The sequence below is a fragment of the Anoplopoma fimbria genome, chromosome 18 (assembly GCF_027596085.1).
Source record: "Anoplopoma fimbria isolate UVic2021 breed Golden Eagle Sablefish chromosome 18, Afim_UVic_2022, whole genome shotgun sequence".
Lineage (NCBI taxonomy): Eukaryota > Metazoa > Chordata > Actinopteri > Perciformes > Anoplopomatidae > Anoplopoma > Anoplopoma fimbria.
The window spans coordinates 20,732,671-20,750,893 of NC_072466.1; the positions used below are offsets into that span (position 1 = coordinate 20,732,671).

The 18,223-nt window shown below is 41.3% G+C and overlaps 3 protein-coding genes and 1 non-coding gene across 4 annotated transcripts; 1 reads left to right on the forward strand and 3 right to left on the reverse strand.

The window, feature by feature from the left end:
- Positions 1 to 1,056: 1,056 nt before the first annotated feature.
- clmnb (calmin b) lies at positions 1,057 to 6,623 on the reverse strand. The gene is made up of 10 exons (XM_054619113.1): positions 6,600 to 6,623; positions 6,037 to 6,135; positions 5,849 to 5,944; positions 5,570 to 5,653; positions 5,374 to 5,466; positions 5,040 to 5,266; positions 4,688 to 4,881; positions 4,243 to 4,325; positions 2,243 to 3,738; positions 1,057 to 1,168 (listed from the first exon to the last, which is right to left on the reverse strand). The coding sequence occupies exons 1-10, from the start codon at positions 6,621 to 6,623 to the stop codon at positions 1,057 to 1,059; spliced, it is 2,508 nt and encodes an 835-aa protein (XP_054475088.1).
- A 2,222-nt stretch (positions 6,624 to 8,845) lies between these two features.
- Positions 8,846 to 10,745, reverse strand: prkrip1 (PRKR interacting protein 1). Its single transcript, XM_054618843.1, has one exon. The coding sequence runs from the start codon at positions 10,723 to 10,725 to the stop codon at positions 10,159 to 10,161; it is 567 nt and encodes a 188-aa protein (XP_054474818.1). The 5' UTR covers positions 10,726 to 10,745; the 3' UTR covers positions 8,846 to 10,158.
- LOC129107654 (small Cajal body-specific RNA 13) lies at positions 9,286 to 9,546 on the reverse strand. Its single transcript, XR_008531902.1, has one exon. It is a non-coding gene; the product is annotated as a small Cajal body-specific RNA 13 (non-coding RNA).
- A 207-nt stretch (positions 10,746 to 10,952) lies between the features above and the next one.
- Positions 10,953 to 14,992, forward strand: glrx5 (glutaredoxin 5 homolog (S. cerevisiae)). The gene is made up of 2 exons (XM_054618512.1): positions 10,953 to 11,463; positions 13,493 to 14,992. The coding sequence occupies exons 1-2, from the start codon at positions 11,166 to 11,168 to the stop codon at positions 13,663 to 13,665; spliced, it is 471 nt and encodes a 156-aa protein (XP_054474487.1). The 5' UTR covers positions 10,953 to 11,165; the 3' UTR covers positions 13,666 to 14,992.
- The last annotated feature ends 3,231 nt before the right edge of the window (positions 14,993 to 18,223 follow it).

Genomic DNA, 18,223 nt, shown 5'->3' on the forward strand with positions numbered 1-18,223 from the left:
ATGGGTTGAGCTCCAAGCAAACAAAGGCAGCATGTTTTTTAGATTTCTTAGAATTCCAGCAGCAATGAATATGTGTGTGTGTGTGTGTGTGTGTGTGTGTGTGTGTGTGTGTGTGTGTGTGTGTGTGTGTGTGTGTGTGTGTGTGTGTGTGTGTGTGTGTGTGTGTGTGTGTGTGTTTGGTGGACAGTGAGGACAGGGCATACTCATTCCCCCCTTTAATACACATTCTGGTAAACATGGATTTTGAACACTGATGCAACCAATGCATACTTAAATGTTGCTCTAGTTTCACTGTCTACACACTGGTATTCCAACAAAGACACTACGTGTGTGCCTTGTAAGTCTACGGCACCTCGAAATACAATACTTACATGACTGGTTAGATGTTGTGGAAAGGACCAGAAGATACATTAAGAACAAAAAGAGGTATTAATCATATCTCACAGTCACAAAAATGCCATGAAAAGAAAAGCCTGCGTTGTCGATGAGCTTTGACTATCACACAGTAACTATAGAGATGAGGACAATGATACAGTATACAATGATGCAAGTGACAGTGAAAGTATGAGAATTGTCAAAGTGCCCATTAAATATTATCAGCTTAGTTTCACAGAGTCAATACAGCGTCTCAACAGCAGGTCATGTGGGAGTTGCTGCTGTGATGCTGCGACGCCACCATGTGGTTGATACAGTCAAGGGAAATTGAGAGCAGGATGTCTGCCCGAAAAAATAAATCAAATAAACAGAGCATTTTGGACATGCGCAAATATCTCACAACCCATGTCCGGTAATGTGTGCAGTGTTAGACAGAGTAGCTGACAAAATGTGTAATAATAAGGATAACAGCACTGTTTGTGTTTTATCTGAAACTATAACCCAAATGACTAATCATTTCCGCTGGTAGCAGAAGGCAAACTCATTAAGTGTTGCCTTGTGGGGGAATTTTGTGACCCAGATAAAGAGTCAAACCAGCTCTAAAGTGTCCTTGTTGGGCTCGTTAGTGGAAACTGGGCTAATAAGCATATCTTAATAAGAAGGATGCACTGCAGGGGGGACTCAGAAGATGAAGCAGCAGTAGAGCAGGATCCACAGGAACAAGAGCATTTCCAGCTCTAATGGGGTTATGTCACAAGGAGCAGCTGAGGATTGAGGGATGAATCCTCCCTCTCTGTTGAACAGCAGATAAAAAACAGGAGTGTTAGACTCAGACTACAATGAGGCACTTAACGCTCATGTTTACTATGAAGAAATATAAAGTAAATCAATTGTGCAATTGTTGAAGCAGTGTGGTAAGAGGGATATCAAATATATTCTATTTTAATGGACCCCATTTTGGCCATCGCCATTTTGGTTTTTTTTGCAACCAGATGTAACATAAGAGGGTGGAGTTAAATACTACTGAATGCTGGTGACTAAATCTTACAGTACACCATCATTTACTAAATGAACATCATGCTGTATTGAAAAAGACTTGAAACTAGAGATTGACACCATAAACTCATGTTTACAATGTTTACTGAGGGAATAAATCAAGAGAGAAGTAGAGTCATTTTCTCATAGACTTCTATACAACCAGAGGAGTCGCCCCCTGATGGACATTAGAGAGAATGCAGGTTTTAGGCACTTTGGCCACATTGACTTCACTTTTCAGAACTTTACTTTTCAGAGGTTGCTGCCTGATAGAAAGTACCCTGTGAAAGCCAAGATGCTATTGTTTCAGAGCCTAGTCCAGTTGTGTTCTGTTCTTTATTTGGTTTGGCAGAGTTTACACTCCAGCAACACCTAAAAAGATGGGGAACATTTGCAAAACTCATCAGCTAGTCTAGATATATGGATTAACTTTCCCATACAACTAAACTCCCCTCTCACTAGCATATCAAGGGAAATGTATTTATTCCCTGAGTATGGTCGCAATTTTAAACAGACATGTGGTTAATGTTGGCAAAAAAACTACTTAGTAAGGTTAAGTAATAAACATGATGATTTTGCTTACAATTACTACGAAATTGAAACAAAACCAAAATAATGCAACAAAACTACTTGATTATGTTTAGGTAAAGATTACTTGATTCATAATAATTTGTAATTGAAGACCCATTGTTTCAAACATATTGAGTAGTCAATCTACCACCGTTATCATTGCACCATGTGCCATGCTGGTGAGCCTGAAACGCAGTTATCATAATCAATAATAAGTGCTTAGCTAATGGTAAGTTGTGTTTGTGCAAAGGCCATGACCTACCTGAATGACTGAGAAGTTGCAGTACAGGCAGGAGTCCAACTACTTTCACCATGGATGTTACCACCTCCATTAGTGTCATTTTTGGGGGCAGTTTTACCAGCTGTTGTTGCTGTGTTGCCAGTGAGTTCTCGTCTCCTAATCTTAACTTTCCTGTCTTTCTGCTCCACTGTTCTAACTTTAGAATCCATGACTTCATCACTGTATTCATCCTTGTCATCTTCACTATTTAATTCTTTCTTGTTTGGGCCCTTTTCTTTCCCTTCATTTTCTTCTATTGTGTTTATTCTAGTTGCACCAGCTCCTCTGACTTCATATACAGCCTCGTCAGTTATTATTCTATTCTTAACTCCTTCCTTGAAACTTTCTAAATTCAGAACACTTTGAATTTGATTTTGATTTTTCCCTCTCCTCGTCCTTATCCTCTCTTCTTTCCCTGACTTTCTCTCGTGCCCTTCCTCAAATTTGGGCAAATTTTCCTCCTCTTTTCCGTTGTCCACCACTTGATTTTCAATCACTTGTCCACATCTTTCAAGAAGTCCCCCTTCAGTCTCTTTCTCAACTCCTATCTTCCAACCATTCACATCAAAAGGCTTTGAGTTCTTGGTTTCATCCATCAGAGCCTCTCTTTTATCACATCCATGTCTCACCAGTCTAGCATTTTCTGTCCTCTCCTTCTTCCTCTCTTCCTCACAATAATCACCATCATCATGACTCTGTACTCTAACAACTCTCTTGTCTTTCTCTCTGCTCCTGCTGTCTTCTTCTGGCTCTGTGTCAAATACAGCTATACTTTGTGCCATCTCTCTCAAACTACTTTCATCTTTCTTCCAATCACAGGTCCTATGAACCGCTGACTGAGCCCTGACCTCTGGTTCAACATTTAGTGCTAGTGAGCCTTCTTGATGTTCACTGCCTTTTAACGTCTTCTTACATACTTCCAGATGTTTCGACTCTTTAGTCTGCTGTCCGCTCAGGAACATTTCTTCCTCTGTTTCCTCTTCAACCCTTGGCACTTGTCTTTTCAGCTGATTATATGGTGGAAAAACCTCTTTATTCAGATCCAGGATGTAGCTGTAGGCATCCTCCTCATCTGAGTCCAGGGCTGACAAGCTGTAGATTCCTTCCTCTGAGCTCCAAGAAAGGCGACTTTCATCCGCTCTTGGCTTGCTGTCGCCCCGATGTGCAGACGAGTTCTCCATCCATGATCGGATATCATGGCCGACTATGCCTGCGTCCAGTGGACTGGGTGGCTGTAAAATGCTGCTTTTCTTTTTGTTGAATGATGACGTGGCCTCACTAGGGTGGAGCCAAGCGTTTCGGGGGCTCCCTAAGGATCTTCTGGCCCAGCGTTTCCACAGTAGCTGCTCGTTGCTCTTCTCAAAGAATTGGTCTAATGCTTGGGCTTTCAGGTCATCAGTGTGTGTCCCTCCAAAGCTAACAGACTCAAGGGATCCAAAATTTGGGATCTCGGGAACTTCGACATCTGTTGTATGATCCTGTAATATAAGGGTTTAGGAGTGAAAGTTACATTATACGACTGGAATAATACCAAGAAAGGTCATTGGTTCATTGTGTTTATGAATATGTCTGTTTTTTTGGTGGCAAAGGAATAGTTTGATATTTTAAGAAAATTTGCTTAATTCCTTTTTTTGTGGAGAGCTAGACGAGAAGATTGATACCTTTCTCTACCTGTGCATTAGATATTTAGTGACAGCCAGTTAGATTGAGGTAAGAGCATCCACCTATAGAATCTCTACAGCACACAAAAATGTATGATATATCCAATATATTTACAGTCATCAATACAAAAATCTTCCATTCTCACCGCACTCAGCAAAGAAATAGTCCTGCAATTACCTTCAGTTAATACACAATTTGTTGTTTTTATACTTTGGTTTTTGTATCAACATATATATGTGACTGGTATCAATTTTCTTACCTAACTCTCAGCGAGACAGATACAATTGCAACAAAGTCAAACTACTCAAAGCAGTACTAACCTCATCTGTGCCTGAACAATGGCCCAGAAACATAGAGACATAGGTGATGATGCACTGCTCATCTGGTGAAGTGCCTGACACATCTGAGGAAAGAAGAATAAAGGGTTTTCTTACATTAGCAGGGTAGCCTAAAGGAAACCACCCTGCTGTGTGAGGGCCTGTTTGAGCCTTTGAATAAAACTATGGATATAATAAAAGTGACACCACACACAGCAATGACCTTTGCTGCTCATTTCTAGCGAGGTCAACTTCTAAATGAGTCTGTAATGGGATAAGTGGTTCTGTTTTACTCCTTCAACCCTTTGATAGGTGGTATCATTACACCATGCTGGGATCTTAACACCTATTTAGTGTAGGACTGTCTAGTTGAAGGAGCAGAAAGGTATTTGTCTTTGTGGATGAAAATGGATCAATGTGAGTCACTGTTTATTCAGTGAGCCTTCACCTTCAGGCTCCAGCAGAGGTGGGATATCCAAACTGTGATGGGCTATCGTGAAGGCCAGCTGAATGTTTTCTCTCGGCTGTCTGGACAGGCTCTCCCTAAGGTCGACCAAGGCTGGGTTTATTGACTTAATCATGGCTAGGAATGCAAGCCCACTCCTCCAGCTCCTCCCAAAGTCATGTACCTCCACCCCAAACCTGCAAATTCAAAATTGCATGATCAAAAAAACAAACGTTGACACAGGCAGCTTGCACATTGTGCTTCCCTCATTTTGGTTGTAGAGGTATACACTTGGGTTTGGGTTTTAGTTGAAAAAAAATGACTTTGTAAGCGGTTGGCTCATTTGCAGACTCACTTTGATGTGCATCTTTGGACCCATTGCAGCAGAGTCTTGATTGCTTTCCCATGGTACTTTGGCTCTCTGGCAGCCTTTCTGCCTTTGCTTGGCAGGGTGTTGCAGAAGTAGCTGCCAATGTCATTTGGCGGGGGTGACAGGTCGCTGGAGGAGGGGTAACTGCTCATTGATAAGGAGGAGAGGCTGGAAGACAAATGCCTCTGGAGGCCTACCGACACTACCTTTACCTGTTTTAGAGGAGTGTATAGGTCAGTTACAAAGACAAACATCCTGGAGAGGAGGGAAATAACACATTAAGACATTAGAGTAGATAGATGATGGGGGAAAGACCTGCCTGGAAATACAGGATCATATTCCAGACAAGCTTAAGAACAGCAGAGGGGATCCCATCAGCGATTCCTGAGGCATCGATGCCAGGCAGCTTCACCTGAGGGACAACAGGGAGGAACAACGGACAACTGAAATCCAGTTATTCCAGATTCGATGACATCAAAGCCAAACCATAGTATTGAAAAAGCAAACACGCTCACATGTCTGTCATCCAGGAAAGCCAAGGCCTTGGAGATGTTGTTCAGTCTGAAAATGCGGTGAGAGGACGACCTAAACCTGTAAAGCTGATAAAGGACATCACACAAGAAAAGTTTTTTGAGTATATTTAATATGTTTTAAGGAAACTATAGGTTCACAAATATGATGCAATTGCTAGTGAACTGAACTCAAATGGACCAGAGGCAAATTAAATAACTTAATGGGGTTGTATTGTACTATTTTTCTTGGTGAATTCTTCCACCGTATGGCTTGACTCTTACTAGCTTGCAACCGGACAACTCCTCCAGCAGAGCCATCAGTATTCCCCCATCCTGAATGTCCGTGAACAGGTCGTGCACTTCGACTGGAGGATCACGCTGGAAATAAACAAATGGTAAACCTTATTGCCGGTTACGTTTAAGAGCTGAAGTGTAGTGTTACGGTAGCGCTGTATTGATTTGTGCCTTACTCTCTGCAGAAACACATTCATCCACCTGGTGAAGGTTCTCCTCTGCACTGCTCTCTTCTCATCTGGGGGAGAGGAAACAGGAGCTTGGAACTGAATACACTGCAGTTTTATGATTGAACACTGTTAAAATCTTTAGAGGCACGTTTAAATTGTGTGGCACATGAGAGATTTTGAGTTGGAAGTTTGACAGAATGTTGGAAAATGGCACATATGTGTTAACCCTAAAAGACTGCAGACTATGAAGACATTTATGAAACTCTCATATATATATATATATTGCATATTTTGCTTGCAACTAATTAGGGTACTATAGAAGCAAATCTTTAAGAAGCAAATGATCAACAAGTCAAAAAGAAAGATTGGGCAATCAGATGCATCGATGCCAAAGACGCCTACCTAGAAAATGACTGTGAGGAAAGAAAGTCAAGGGAGGATAAGACAATGAAGTTTTGTCTTTCAAAGCGTTCTCTTTTTAGATGTATATACAGTGAATTCAGGTTTTATTATCACACAGTGGGTCAGTATTAATCACCAGCATAAGACAGTAGTTCTAGTCACAGTACCTTGACGCTGCTGTCCACGTTCATCCCTCATCTTTCCCACTGATTCCTTCTGTGAATCCCCGTCGGCCTTGTCCTGCATTCTCATTTAACCTCGCTTGTCTAATTATGATCCATCGTGGAGATAAAGACGCGAGGACAGTTGAAAACGTCAGGCACGCGGAGCAATTAGAGGTGTTCTGAGGTTTCCTTTCAGACTAGGGATGAAGAAAAAGCAAAGTGAGGCGGTGTGTCTTGCCTGAACACGCTCCGCTGTGTTGATCAACTCTAGCTTCCACTCCCCCTGAGACAACTCACCCTAATTCCTACTGGAGGGCTGCGGTTCACAGAACTATGTGGAGGCAGGCAGTCACATGACTTCCTTATCGGTTCAAAATGAACGAAACAGCTGGGATCACTGTGTGAGGTCACAGGTGGTTTAGTTTCACTGCAGAGGCCTGTAATAAATCTCTCTTGTTCTCATAACACTGTTTATTGACATAAGCATGTTCGGCTCAGACTTAAGGAATGACAAGTCTTGCTTTCACAAACGAAGTGAGAGTAGTTTACAGTATTAGCACATAACTTGTGTTATCAATAGAGATGGTTTGAGAGGCCAAGCATATGGACTTTCATCTTTTATTTTAAGTTAAACCTGGAACTGAAACTTTCTTTTAGACTTGAAGCCCATCTATGCCTCACCACTAACAGCTGGTGTCACAATCTTATACCAAACTACAGAGTGAAACATGTCAGAAATGTTATGTCTTTGTTAGATAGTGACAGTAGACTCATGAAAGGAAATGAAGGGAGAGAAAGATGGAATATGACCCAATCAAAATCTCCACACTCACAAACTTTGAGGCACGCTTCCACAAAGTCCGTGAGGGTTTAGGGCTGTTCCACTGTTGAATCATCGAGTGTTTTAGAGTCTCTCGCAGACATTTTCAGCCCTTTATGAACCATTTCTGCAAGTTCGCATTTCTGTAGACTTTGCCCAAGGGAATTTCCAACAATTAATAGCAATGTTACGTTAAACACGGGGTAAGCAGTGGAAGCATGGAGACGTAAAAAAAAGGTAAACAAAGAGGACGGCACGCGTGTTCAACCTGGCAAATTACATTTACTCAGAAACATTAAGGATTAAAGATGGAACATAAAAACACATGAAATCAGAGGAATGGAAGCAGAAATTATATTACATAGATTTATTCATCAAATATTTCATTTTGTCATTAAAGCTGAGTAATTACAATATTTAAAATGATATCTCATATTGTGAGGAAAAAGCTGGGAAGACGGTCAGATTAGGGAGCGAAAAAAAAAAAAAGCCTATAATTGTACATAATATTTTTTGAGGTTGTCATGGTAACATTATTTTTTGCAGCAAAGTGCTGTCCCATTTGTATTTACACAATTTCAAGCCCCACAGTCTCTCTCACTCCATTTACCAGGTGAAGTCAGTAAGTCCCTGAGGGTTCAGGGTTTAAGGCCTTAAGGGGGGACACTGGGATTGGGCCTATAACATGAAACAAAGGTCCTGGGCCAGACGTGAACTAGGGACATTACAGTTCAGGATCAACAACTTAAGCAGAAATTCAGACCTGAACCAGCTCTGTGTTAAAACAGCTCAGGGGGCTGCGTTGTGAAATTGAAATACAATCTAGGAAGTCCAGCTGGAGTTACAGATTAATTAATAAACCTGAAAAGTTCTCCTCTGTACCTTATCCAAACATGGCCAAAACAAATGATCAACAAAAAAAAAAACTGAAAAGTTATCAAAGTATCATTCATCACAACTTTTAATATCAATGTAAACGAAAATGGATAACGAGGCGTTTATGCAAAAGTTGAGCCTGGGCCTTTTATGTCAGCTTTATTCAAATGAGTTAGGACTGCATGTTTTCATACAGGGCTGACGTTCGCTAATAATACACATTTAAAACATTAATACATATAGAAAGTAAAACTTCTACTCGGCTCAGTTTGGTGAAGCACTGTCTATGATTTTTTTCCCCTGTTCCTGTATCGTGTTCATACCACCCTCCAATGGCTGCTGGAGAAGCACATGTCAAAGTGACTTTTTATTTTTGAAAAACGCATGAAATATAATTGGCTCACTTTATAAAAGAATAAAACACATATAGAGAACACACAGAGGAAAGTTTTCCATCCCTTAAGAGTAGCTGTGGGAAACTAAACTCTCATGTTGGATCTTAATGTGTGTAACCATGCTTTCTGCAGTGACCTACATTTTATTACAGCTCTGTAGTATATTCCTCACTCAAACTTTGCAGGGAATTTCAGTGCATGTTCAATTATTGAAATATTCTGAATCCCTCATGAAAAACTTCACATCAAGACAAGATGAATAGATTTCAATGGAGCAGAAATGTGAAGATGCACAGTGAAGAGAATCACAAGTAAAATAATCTGGGAATACTAGCACATGAACTAAGACCAACATATCTCATTTATTCTGTAAACCGTCACGCTCAATTTCAATAAAAGGTGTTTAATATATCAGAATATTTTCATGAATATAAATGTCATGTGGGTTTGTGTGATTTATGAGAGAATACAAAATTCTTAAAGCATGATTTGTGTTAAAATTGATGCCATTTTATTATGTTTAAAGTTGATGCATAACAAATTAATCACGGTGTTTAAAGCGGTGTGTTCCTTGATTATTATTTTTTTTAAATGTTGTTACTGTGACAGTTGACAGTGCTCGACAGGAAGAGCTCCCCCTGCTTCAAACAATATCTAGCTGCCAGGCTTTACTCTACCTGCCTAAAGAAAGGTGGCGGCCACAGAGTGAGACCACCACCGCCGTGGAAAGCAGGAGTCTGTCCAAAGAACATCGCACGTGAGTCTCCTGAGCCTCCAGAAGTCACGCCTTTTCATTCTCTGAGTTGCTTTCTGCCACCTTGTTGTGCCCACGAGCAATAGTCCATGCAAGGAGCAGCTTCACAAGGCTGCAAAGACTGATACCATAAAAACATAGATGATGATGATGATGTGGTGATGCACACATGCACCCACTTGCAATTCTAATATTACCTTAGTTGTTACCCAGCCTTTGTATCACTTTGTCCAACAGTGACTTCAGCAATCTAAAGGAGAATAAACAGCATAACACCCCCAATGTCCATGCATATTCGTATTTTTATTAAAAAAAACATCCCGTTAAAATGTATAAGATTCCCCACAACTCAACAATCCATTCACGTCAAATGTCTGAAAACTTGATCATTACTTTTGGCAAACTCCATGGAGACGACAGCACACCTGGCCCACTAGCTGAAACATGAGATCTACAAATTGAGATTATGGAAAGCATAGTGAAAAGTAAGAAGTGTCTCAACGTGTCTCTTTTCCAACTGGGACATTGTGTCATTGGAGGCATACACTCTGAGGGACTACCTGCCATTTAAACAGGGCAGTCCATTCTCTCATGCCTTGTGTCTTCCAGAGCCCCTTGGCTTTATGGTCGCTCCATCACAAGGTCACTTCCAAGGAGCATTAACGCCATCAACGTTACCCAGACCCGGCAGTCACCCTGCAGGAGACCGAGGAGAACTCATTTCCTCCCCATGATGAAGCTAGGAGCCTCGGCGTCATCGTCAGCCTCTCTCTCCTCGTCCTTTCCCTCCTCGCTGCTGTCAGAGCTCTGCTCGGTGTCGTCTTCTTTCTTGTTTTTGGACTCTAGCTTCGCCTTCTTTGCCGTCTCCTTTTTCTGCCTCAGCTTTTCCCGCTTCTTCCTTCGCTTCGCAGTTCTCTCGTCGGCCGCCTGTTTGTTCTGCTCCACCTTATCCAGGTAGTCCTGGTCCTCGTCCAGCTTATCTGCTATCTTGTCGAGGAAGTCCTGCCTCTGGTACTCTCTGCGTCGGAGGTGCCGGTAGACGTGGAACTCCCCGCTGCCCGCTCCGGCGCTGGAGCCCATCACGTCCCGGACGAACTCCGGAGGAGCCCGCGGGTTCCATTCCTTCGGCCGGTCCGGGATCGGAGCCGGCTTATCCGGGTTCCGCATTAACCGCTCCAACTTCAGACGCTGCTCCTCCGCCGGAGTTTTGGCGATTATCAACGGCTGAGCCTCTTTCCCTCCAGATATCCCCTGCTTGTTATTCTTTTGCGTGTGCGTCGCCATCTTTCAAACCAACGTCTTCTTCTTCCTCTGTGGCCACGTCGACCCGGAAGTTCTTCAGGGCTCCTGTTACCGGAAATAATATTTATTTATTTTATTTTATTTTTTTAAATTAATTTTTTTCCAAACAAAATGCAAAACGGAAGTCATATAACAGTGTCTGTGTTGTGTACTTAATTTATTTATTTATTATTCAATAAATCATTCATTGTGTAACTAACGTAAGTGGCGTATTGCTGCACCAATAGAAACTCATTTAGGATTTGTTTTGGCGCAGCTGTCCAATCAGCTTCCACGTCCCGCCCCCTTCACGTGAGCGTCATCAACACACCTCACGTCAGTCAGACTGTCTGTTACACTCCGGCCTGTTCACAAACAGGACAGACACTTTCTTTCCACGGCATTGTTGCTCAACATATAACGATATTAATTCACCAAAAACCATGAACAGTTTAATTAGATCCACTGCGAAGTGTCTGCGGACGGGGGCGGCGGTGTATCTGCCCCGGAGGACCGACGGACGCGTGTGGACGGCCTCGGCCCGGTTCCTGTGCGCGGCGGCGGACTTCCAGAAAGACCTTGGTGAGATGGTGAAGAAGGACAAAGTGGTGGTGTTTATGAAGGGGACGCCGGCTCAGCCCATGTGTGGCTTCAGCAACGCAGTGGTCCAGATCCTCCGGATGCACGGGGTGGACGACTACGCTTCCTACAACGTACTGGACGACTCGGAGCTCAGGGAAGGTCAGTGAAACCGAGAGAACCTGTTCACGACATGGAGACGAGCTGACAGCAGCTGACAGCTCTCAAACTAACTTGGAACTTCCAGCTCAACTTCTTCATGATTGACATTCTAAGTGTTACAAGCCAGTTTGCTTGTAGTGGCTCTATCGGTGTCTTTCAGCTGTCCTTTTTGTTGGCACATTCAATTCAATTCAATTCAGTTTATTTTGTACAGCCCAGAATCACAAATTACAAATTTGCCTCAGAGGGCTTTACAATCTGTGCACATGTTACATCCTCTGTCCCATAACCCTCACATTCACAGGAAAAACTCCCCTAAAAAACCCCTTTAACAGGGAGAAAAAAGGAAGAAACCTCTGGGAGAACGACAGAGGAGGGATCCTTCTCCCAGGATGGACAGAATGCAATAGATGTCATGTGTACAGAATGAACAGCATAACAGTTCTTAACATTCAAACCAACCATTTTTTGGTCAACGGCCATCTGATGCAAACAACTAGTTTTGGAGATTTCCAAGTGTTTAGTTTTTTTTATCAGTGCTCTGCAGCAGGACTAAAGGGTGTGGTCCTGTTTTAGTCCACCACTACACCATCACATGTCTGTCCTTTACCAGTGTGTCCAGCCCTAACTGGAAACCTGTCCTGTCTTAAGTGATGACAGCACATATGTGAAGGATCAAGGAACAAGGAACTGCTTCTGTAGTGCTGCCCTTCAAAAGGGATTGTGTTACTGGAGGCTTATGATGCAACAACAATGTAATGCCAAGCGAGGACAACAATTCACCCAGAAACAAGTTGGGCAGTGCATGACGGTTCTTGACCTCGATGACCTCAAAGACCTCAATATAGATATTTTATTTATTTAGATGTAGAGTAGTGCAAACTGAGAATGAGATGAGTCTGTTAGCAGCTGTGGCTCATGGGGTAGAGCGCTAGTGGGCGGTTCGAACCCTGGCCTCTACAGTCCACATGCTGAGGTGTCCTTGAGCAAGACACTTCACCCCAAGTTGCTCCCCGGGCGCTTCTTAGCAGCCCACTGCTCCTCAGGGATGGGTTAAGTGCGGAAGTTACATTTTATGTATATATATATATATATATATGTATGTATGTATGTATGTACATGACCAATAAAGCTGATATTTAGTCATTATTATTATTAACTAAAGCCAAAAACACAAATGTGGTGTTTCTGAAAGTTGCATATATCGGCAGAATGGGAAGAACAGGAAACGCACCCTTTATGACTGGAGAGCGTCCACGCATTATCACGAGGAGGTTCGATAAACATAGTATGTCAAGCTACTTGTGTTGTGTTATGTGTGTGAGCAGCTCGACATCAAGTGAAACTAGATGCAAACAAACAAACGGTGTATAGCTCCTGGCAAAAACGGGAGAATTTAAAATTGGGTTTTTTTTCAAGTCAACTGTTAGTCAATATATTAGTAGAAAACACAGCAATTAAATGGTAAATGGACTGTACTTGTATAGCGCTGTTCTAGTCTTCTGTCCACTCAAAGCGCTTTCACATGCATGTCATCATTCACCCATTCACACACTGATGACAGGGGCTACCATGGAAGGTGCCACCTGCCCCTGAGGACTCTAACTTACATTTATAAACCAACATTCACACACCAATGGCACAGCCTTCGGGAGCAACTTGGGGTTTAGTGTCTTGCTCAAGGACACATGGACTGCCGGAGCAGGGGATCAAACTGGCGATCCTCTGATTGGAGGATGACCCTGCTCTTCACTGAGCCACATTGTGCTTTCATAAAATTGGGGTCCATAACAGAGTTTCTGTTCTGGTGGCTTTTACTACCAATGTGAAGTGCCCAGTCTTTCTGTTTATAACATACACGCTTCTGTCGCTGAAAGGTCCTTTTTCTGGGGGGAAAAATCCCCTGGAACATGGCATGGAACTGAAATGTACTTAGATTAACTGATCACATGATTCACTCTAACCCAACACCTGATATTGTATTGATACTGAGTAAATTCTGACACCAACGGCCATCTGCCTTCCACAGGAGTCAAGGTCTTCTCCAATTGGCCCACGATCCCTCAGGTGTACTTCAGCGGCGAGTTCGTGGGAGGCTGCGACATTCTGCTCCAGATGCACCAGAACGGGGATCTGGTGGAGGAGTTGAAGAAGCTGGGCATCAGCTCGGCGCTGCTGAATGCTGAGAAGGAGTCCAAGTAGAGGAGGATGAACGTGGAAGAGCTGAAGAGACAAGGACACATTTATCAGGTTTAACCCCCACTCAGATGATCACAGTCAAACCCACTCTGGTTTAAAGTCCACTCAGCTCTCTGGCCATTAAGGCACAGAAAGATGCAAAATTACATGTTTCTTCAGTTCTGGACATTTTGGTTTGTCCCACACCTATAAAGAGCTCTGAGTGCTCCTGCTGCACTGCTCATACTCTTCTTCATGTGCACGGATCATGTACCTGGCAGGTGAGGACAGCGTCTTCACAGGAAACCCAAATCTGTTTTTATCAAACCCTCTACCCACATTTATCAGCTCCTCTTTAAAGCCCCCTGTTTTGCCATTTTGGTGCATCGGGAATAAGTTGCAAACATCACAATGACAGATTTTGAATGATGATTGGATGAAGTCCAGTATTCACTCTCCCTCCAGCTGTCTGGGTCTCCATCGGCCCCCCGAGAAAAGTCTCTGTCTCTGTAGCCGCTAAATGCTCCACTTTGTTCATCAGCTAGTTGCTAACTGTGTCTGTCTGCCACGTGGTGCTGGGCAGGCAGCGTACACTGGGTTTATCAGTGGTTTTTCTGCTGATGAAAGTTGCCTGATGAGGTTAAAAACCAACCAGAAACGGTAAAGTATTGGGTCAGAAAACTAAAACAAGGAGCTGATAGATGCAATAAAGATCTACATGGCTGAGGGGAAGTGCAGAGTCCAGTGCTAACTCTGTGGGTTTGTCACTAAGACGACCCCTTAATGTCACATACATTTGGTCTATTTTTGTGGTTTTTAACTAAAGCAGTTTTAACGTTTACCTAAATTAACACATGGAGAAAGGTCTTTAGTCTTTGTTCTGTAGCTCCTAGTTTTGAGTTTCTATCATTTAAGATTCACCACATTGTAAATAATATCCTGTTGTTAACAGCATTACAAATCCATGCCAACATACTGTATTTGTTGGAACCACAGACATTTTGTAAAGGAATACAGTAACGACCTTCAGACTAAAACCCCACTGTTAAAGACACACAGAGGTTGGAGACAGGTTCCCTCCTTGCCTTGAGTAGGTTAACCCGATAATACTACCATCTGTTCTATCATCTTGCCCTCTGCTGTCCATCTTTTACCCAAAGCCACAGTCTGTTAAGCCTCAGGATGCACCAAGACCAAGCGTAGATCTTTATAAGGCTTTTGGGTCACACCAAGATGTCATCATACTAGAAACCTTCCAAATGCACTGCCTGTTTATCTACAGTATACTAGAAAGAAGAACAATGAGGGGGCAATACATTAGGGATTAATAAAGCTGATCATAATTATATTATTATGTTGTACTTTCATCTTTTATGCATAAGCTTTTGTAGCCTGACTGACTGCAGTCCCGGACCACACCTCACTGACCTCGTTCCACACAACTGATAGAACCGACACCACTGTCCCTTATTGTTCTTCCTGCCAGGAACCACAGACAAAATGTGTCCCCTCTGTTTTAACGTCTACAACCGCTGAAACGCAACAAACACACCACGATACCCTTTTTCTCCCTTTTTCCCCAAATAATGACTGACATACAGCACATTTAGACAAACCGAAGCAGTTCTATATGAAGCACATCACGTCTGTCCTAGTCTGCGCTATTTGTTCATTTATGACTGAAGGAAAAGAGCGTCTTTTTATTCTTTGGAGGGGTGGAGAGTGGTGTTTATGTTTTTTTAGTTGTCTCACTGAGCCCAAGTACCCCGAACATGTATCAATCGCAGATGTTCCTCCTGCTGCACAGCTGTATTACCAGAGCAATGGTCATGTAGTACACTGTAAGATATTGTACATTGAAAGCATATTGTTAAATGTATTTTAGCTGATTGTAAACCCTGCACCAATTAAATATTTTGACACAAAAAACAAGACATCTGGGGTGTTGTTTTTTTATAACTATCGACATGCAGAGACTGAGAGTTCTTTGTTCAGTTTTGGGTGTTATGTGGCATCAAGGCAAAATTTAAAAAGGAGGCAGTTATGTAATGACACAGACTGACTGGCATCAAAGGAGCAACGGCCCTTGATTGAAGCAGACGGCACAGTTGATGTGCTTTTTCAAAGCTGATCTTTTGGCACATTGATGCTTGTTCTGCACCATCAGCTATAAGACTCAATCTGCTCTCCCTGAACGGCGGCCAAGCCAGTACTGACTGTTCTTGTTGTCCAGATAAGGGTACTAAGCGCTGTGTGTCCGGTGGTTTTGCTGACACCCGTCCTACAGAATGCTGTCCTGTAATTTTCCAGTTTTTACAACAGGCTAATATGACAAACCTACCTGCTCTTTTCATTGTCGACCTGTCAGCGATTATTTTCCTGATTAAATGGTTACCCTATAAAATGTCTGTAAATGTAAATGTCTCTAGCAGGACCCTAAAAATGAATTTTATTGTTTAAACCTGTGCTTTTTGTACTTTAATATGTCAAAATATCCTCCGTAGAAGAAAAGGCCTATTATGGCCCTTCAATTGAGATGCACATGATAAATCAGTTCCCTCTTTACAAGGACAACCTGAGAGCATTTCATACAGAGAACATCTTGTTCCCAATCAAAAGCACCTGACCTGTTCCTACATTTTATATTCAGATGTAATGCAAGGGAGACCTATTTTTAAGGCTTCTAAAAAGTGTGTAATGCATATTTTTGTGTGTGGAACATAGTTGTTAAACAAGACTCATTTGTGAAATTACTTTTCAAAGTGGTTAAATTCATTTTTAACAGTATTTTTGAACTTCACTGTGGCGCAACCGAATATGTGTTAAAATATATATAATTTACTACCATTCATTTTAACTGAAATCTTTGGCAAGTAAGTGTCTACAGTGCCTAACATATTTATTTTGTGGATGTGTTTTGTATTTTTAATAATTTAAGATCATTGCATTCTATTGGCCAGGTTTTTAGTATCTTAAGCATCTGATTTTACATTTAAAATGTGAAAAATGTTGATACAAAAATACAAATGAATACATGCAATAAAATAGCTATTAACATTTTAGTTATCAACTATTTGGTCACTTAAACCTATTATCTATTGATCTAAATTCATGTTTTTTCTGGTTGCACCACCTGACGTTTACCAGTTGTGCCACCTGACAACATGAATAATGACATTAATAATAACTATTGAAGTTAAAGTAGTAAATATATTTCATAGTATCATAGTAATCATGATCAGTACTTAATAACTAGAATATGCTACAGTGCAATTGATTGATTAGATAGACAGACTTTAATGGATCGTGACTGAGCAACAATTAAGTCTTATTTTGATATATTTATTAAGAAACACCAACTCAAGACAATTTAAAACAACTCATAAAAATGTTTAAATGCATAAAATCAAATGTATTAACATTACGTTTCATACCATTATATTAAATGCATAGCAACTGGAATGCAACAAGTACAAACTAAATACAGCAATACATAGTCGAAACTGATTTTAAAAAACACTTGAATGACTTTGGAACTAGGGACAGAATATTTCAAATCATTTTGAACTTTAAAGGTATGCTGACCTTACATGGTTCAAAATGTTTTGAAATATTTTGGTATACAGCCTTTTTCAGGTGTGTGTACTAAAGCTGTCAAGAGTGAGCCGTGTGTATAACAGAGTATTAAGAGGCTCTGAGATCACATGGAACTCCTCCCGGTGTTTTAAGAAAGTTATTATTTAAAAACCTGAAAGGTCTGACTACTGTATAAAAGTAAGAACTGACAGCCATGTTTGTTGTTTACCTTCATAATGATCATTTTGGGGGAGTGTCTCTGGAGGGAGGCCTGAAGGGACGGACTGTCAGCATTGACGAGGTGGACACTTTCTTGCTTGTCTAGTCTGGTGCTGCTATTTTCAATGGAAAAGACTTGGAAACACTGGGCTGTTTTTTTTTGGTTGGATAACTTTTAAAATCTACCATACTTTTGCTAGTTTCTCATCATTACCAATCATGCCTTTAACTTAAAACTATTAAACAATTAAAAAATTCAGTTAATAATCTTAGAGCTGGAAATATAATATCATATAGTGATATTCCACCTGACTTTTGCAACTTATTTCAAATTAATCAGGCATTTACTTGGACTCCTGTTTTAGTTTTTGTTCTTGTTAACAAATCCATACATGTAATTTTTAAATACATTAAAGAGTTATATGATATTATAACATTTTTCTAGTTTTACATTGGTTGTACCACCTGACATGGAAAGTGTACCAGCCAACCTATATGTTGAAAGTAGCAGTTTTTATCAATATTTGAGAGGGATCTTAAAACATTGTCACTCAGCCATAAAGGTCAGTTGGGGTCCTCTTGATGATGCTACATCCTGGTAACTGTTGTGTACTTTAATATTCAAATAAAAGTCACATATTTACAGCTGTGCCACCCTGACATTTGAAGCATTCAAATTATTGGACAAAAGATTTCAAATTGTCTAAATTGCTTTGAACTATAGGTGTTTGTAAAATGTGGTTCATTGGAAAGATTTCAACAGTAAAATCATGCCATTGTATTCATT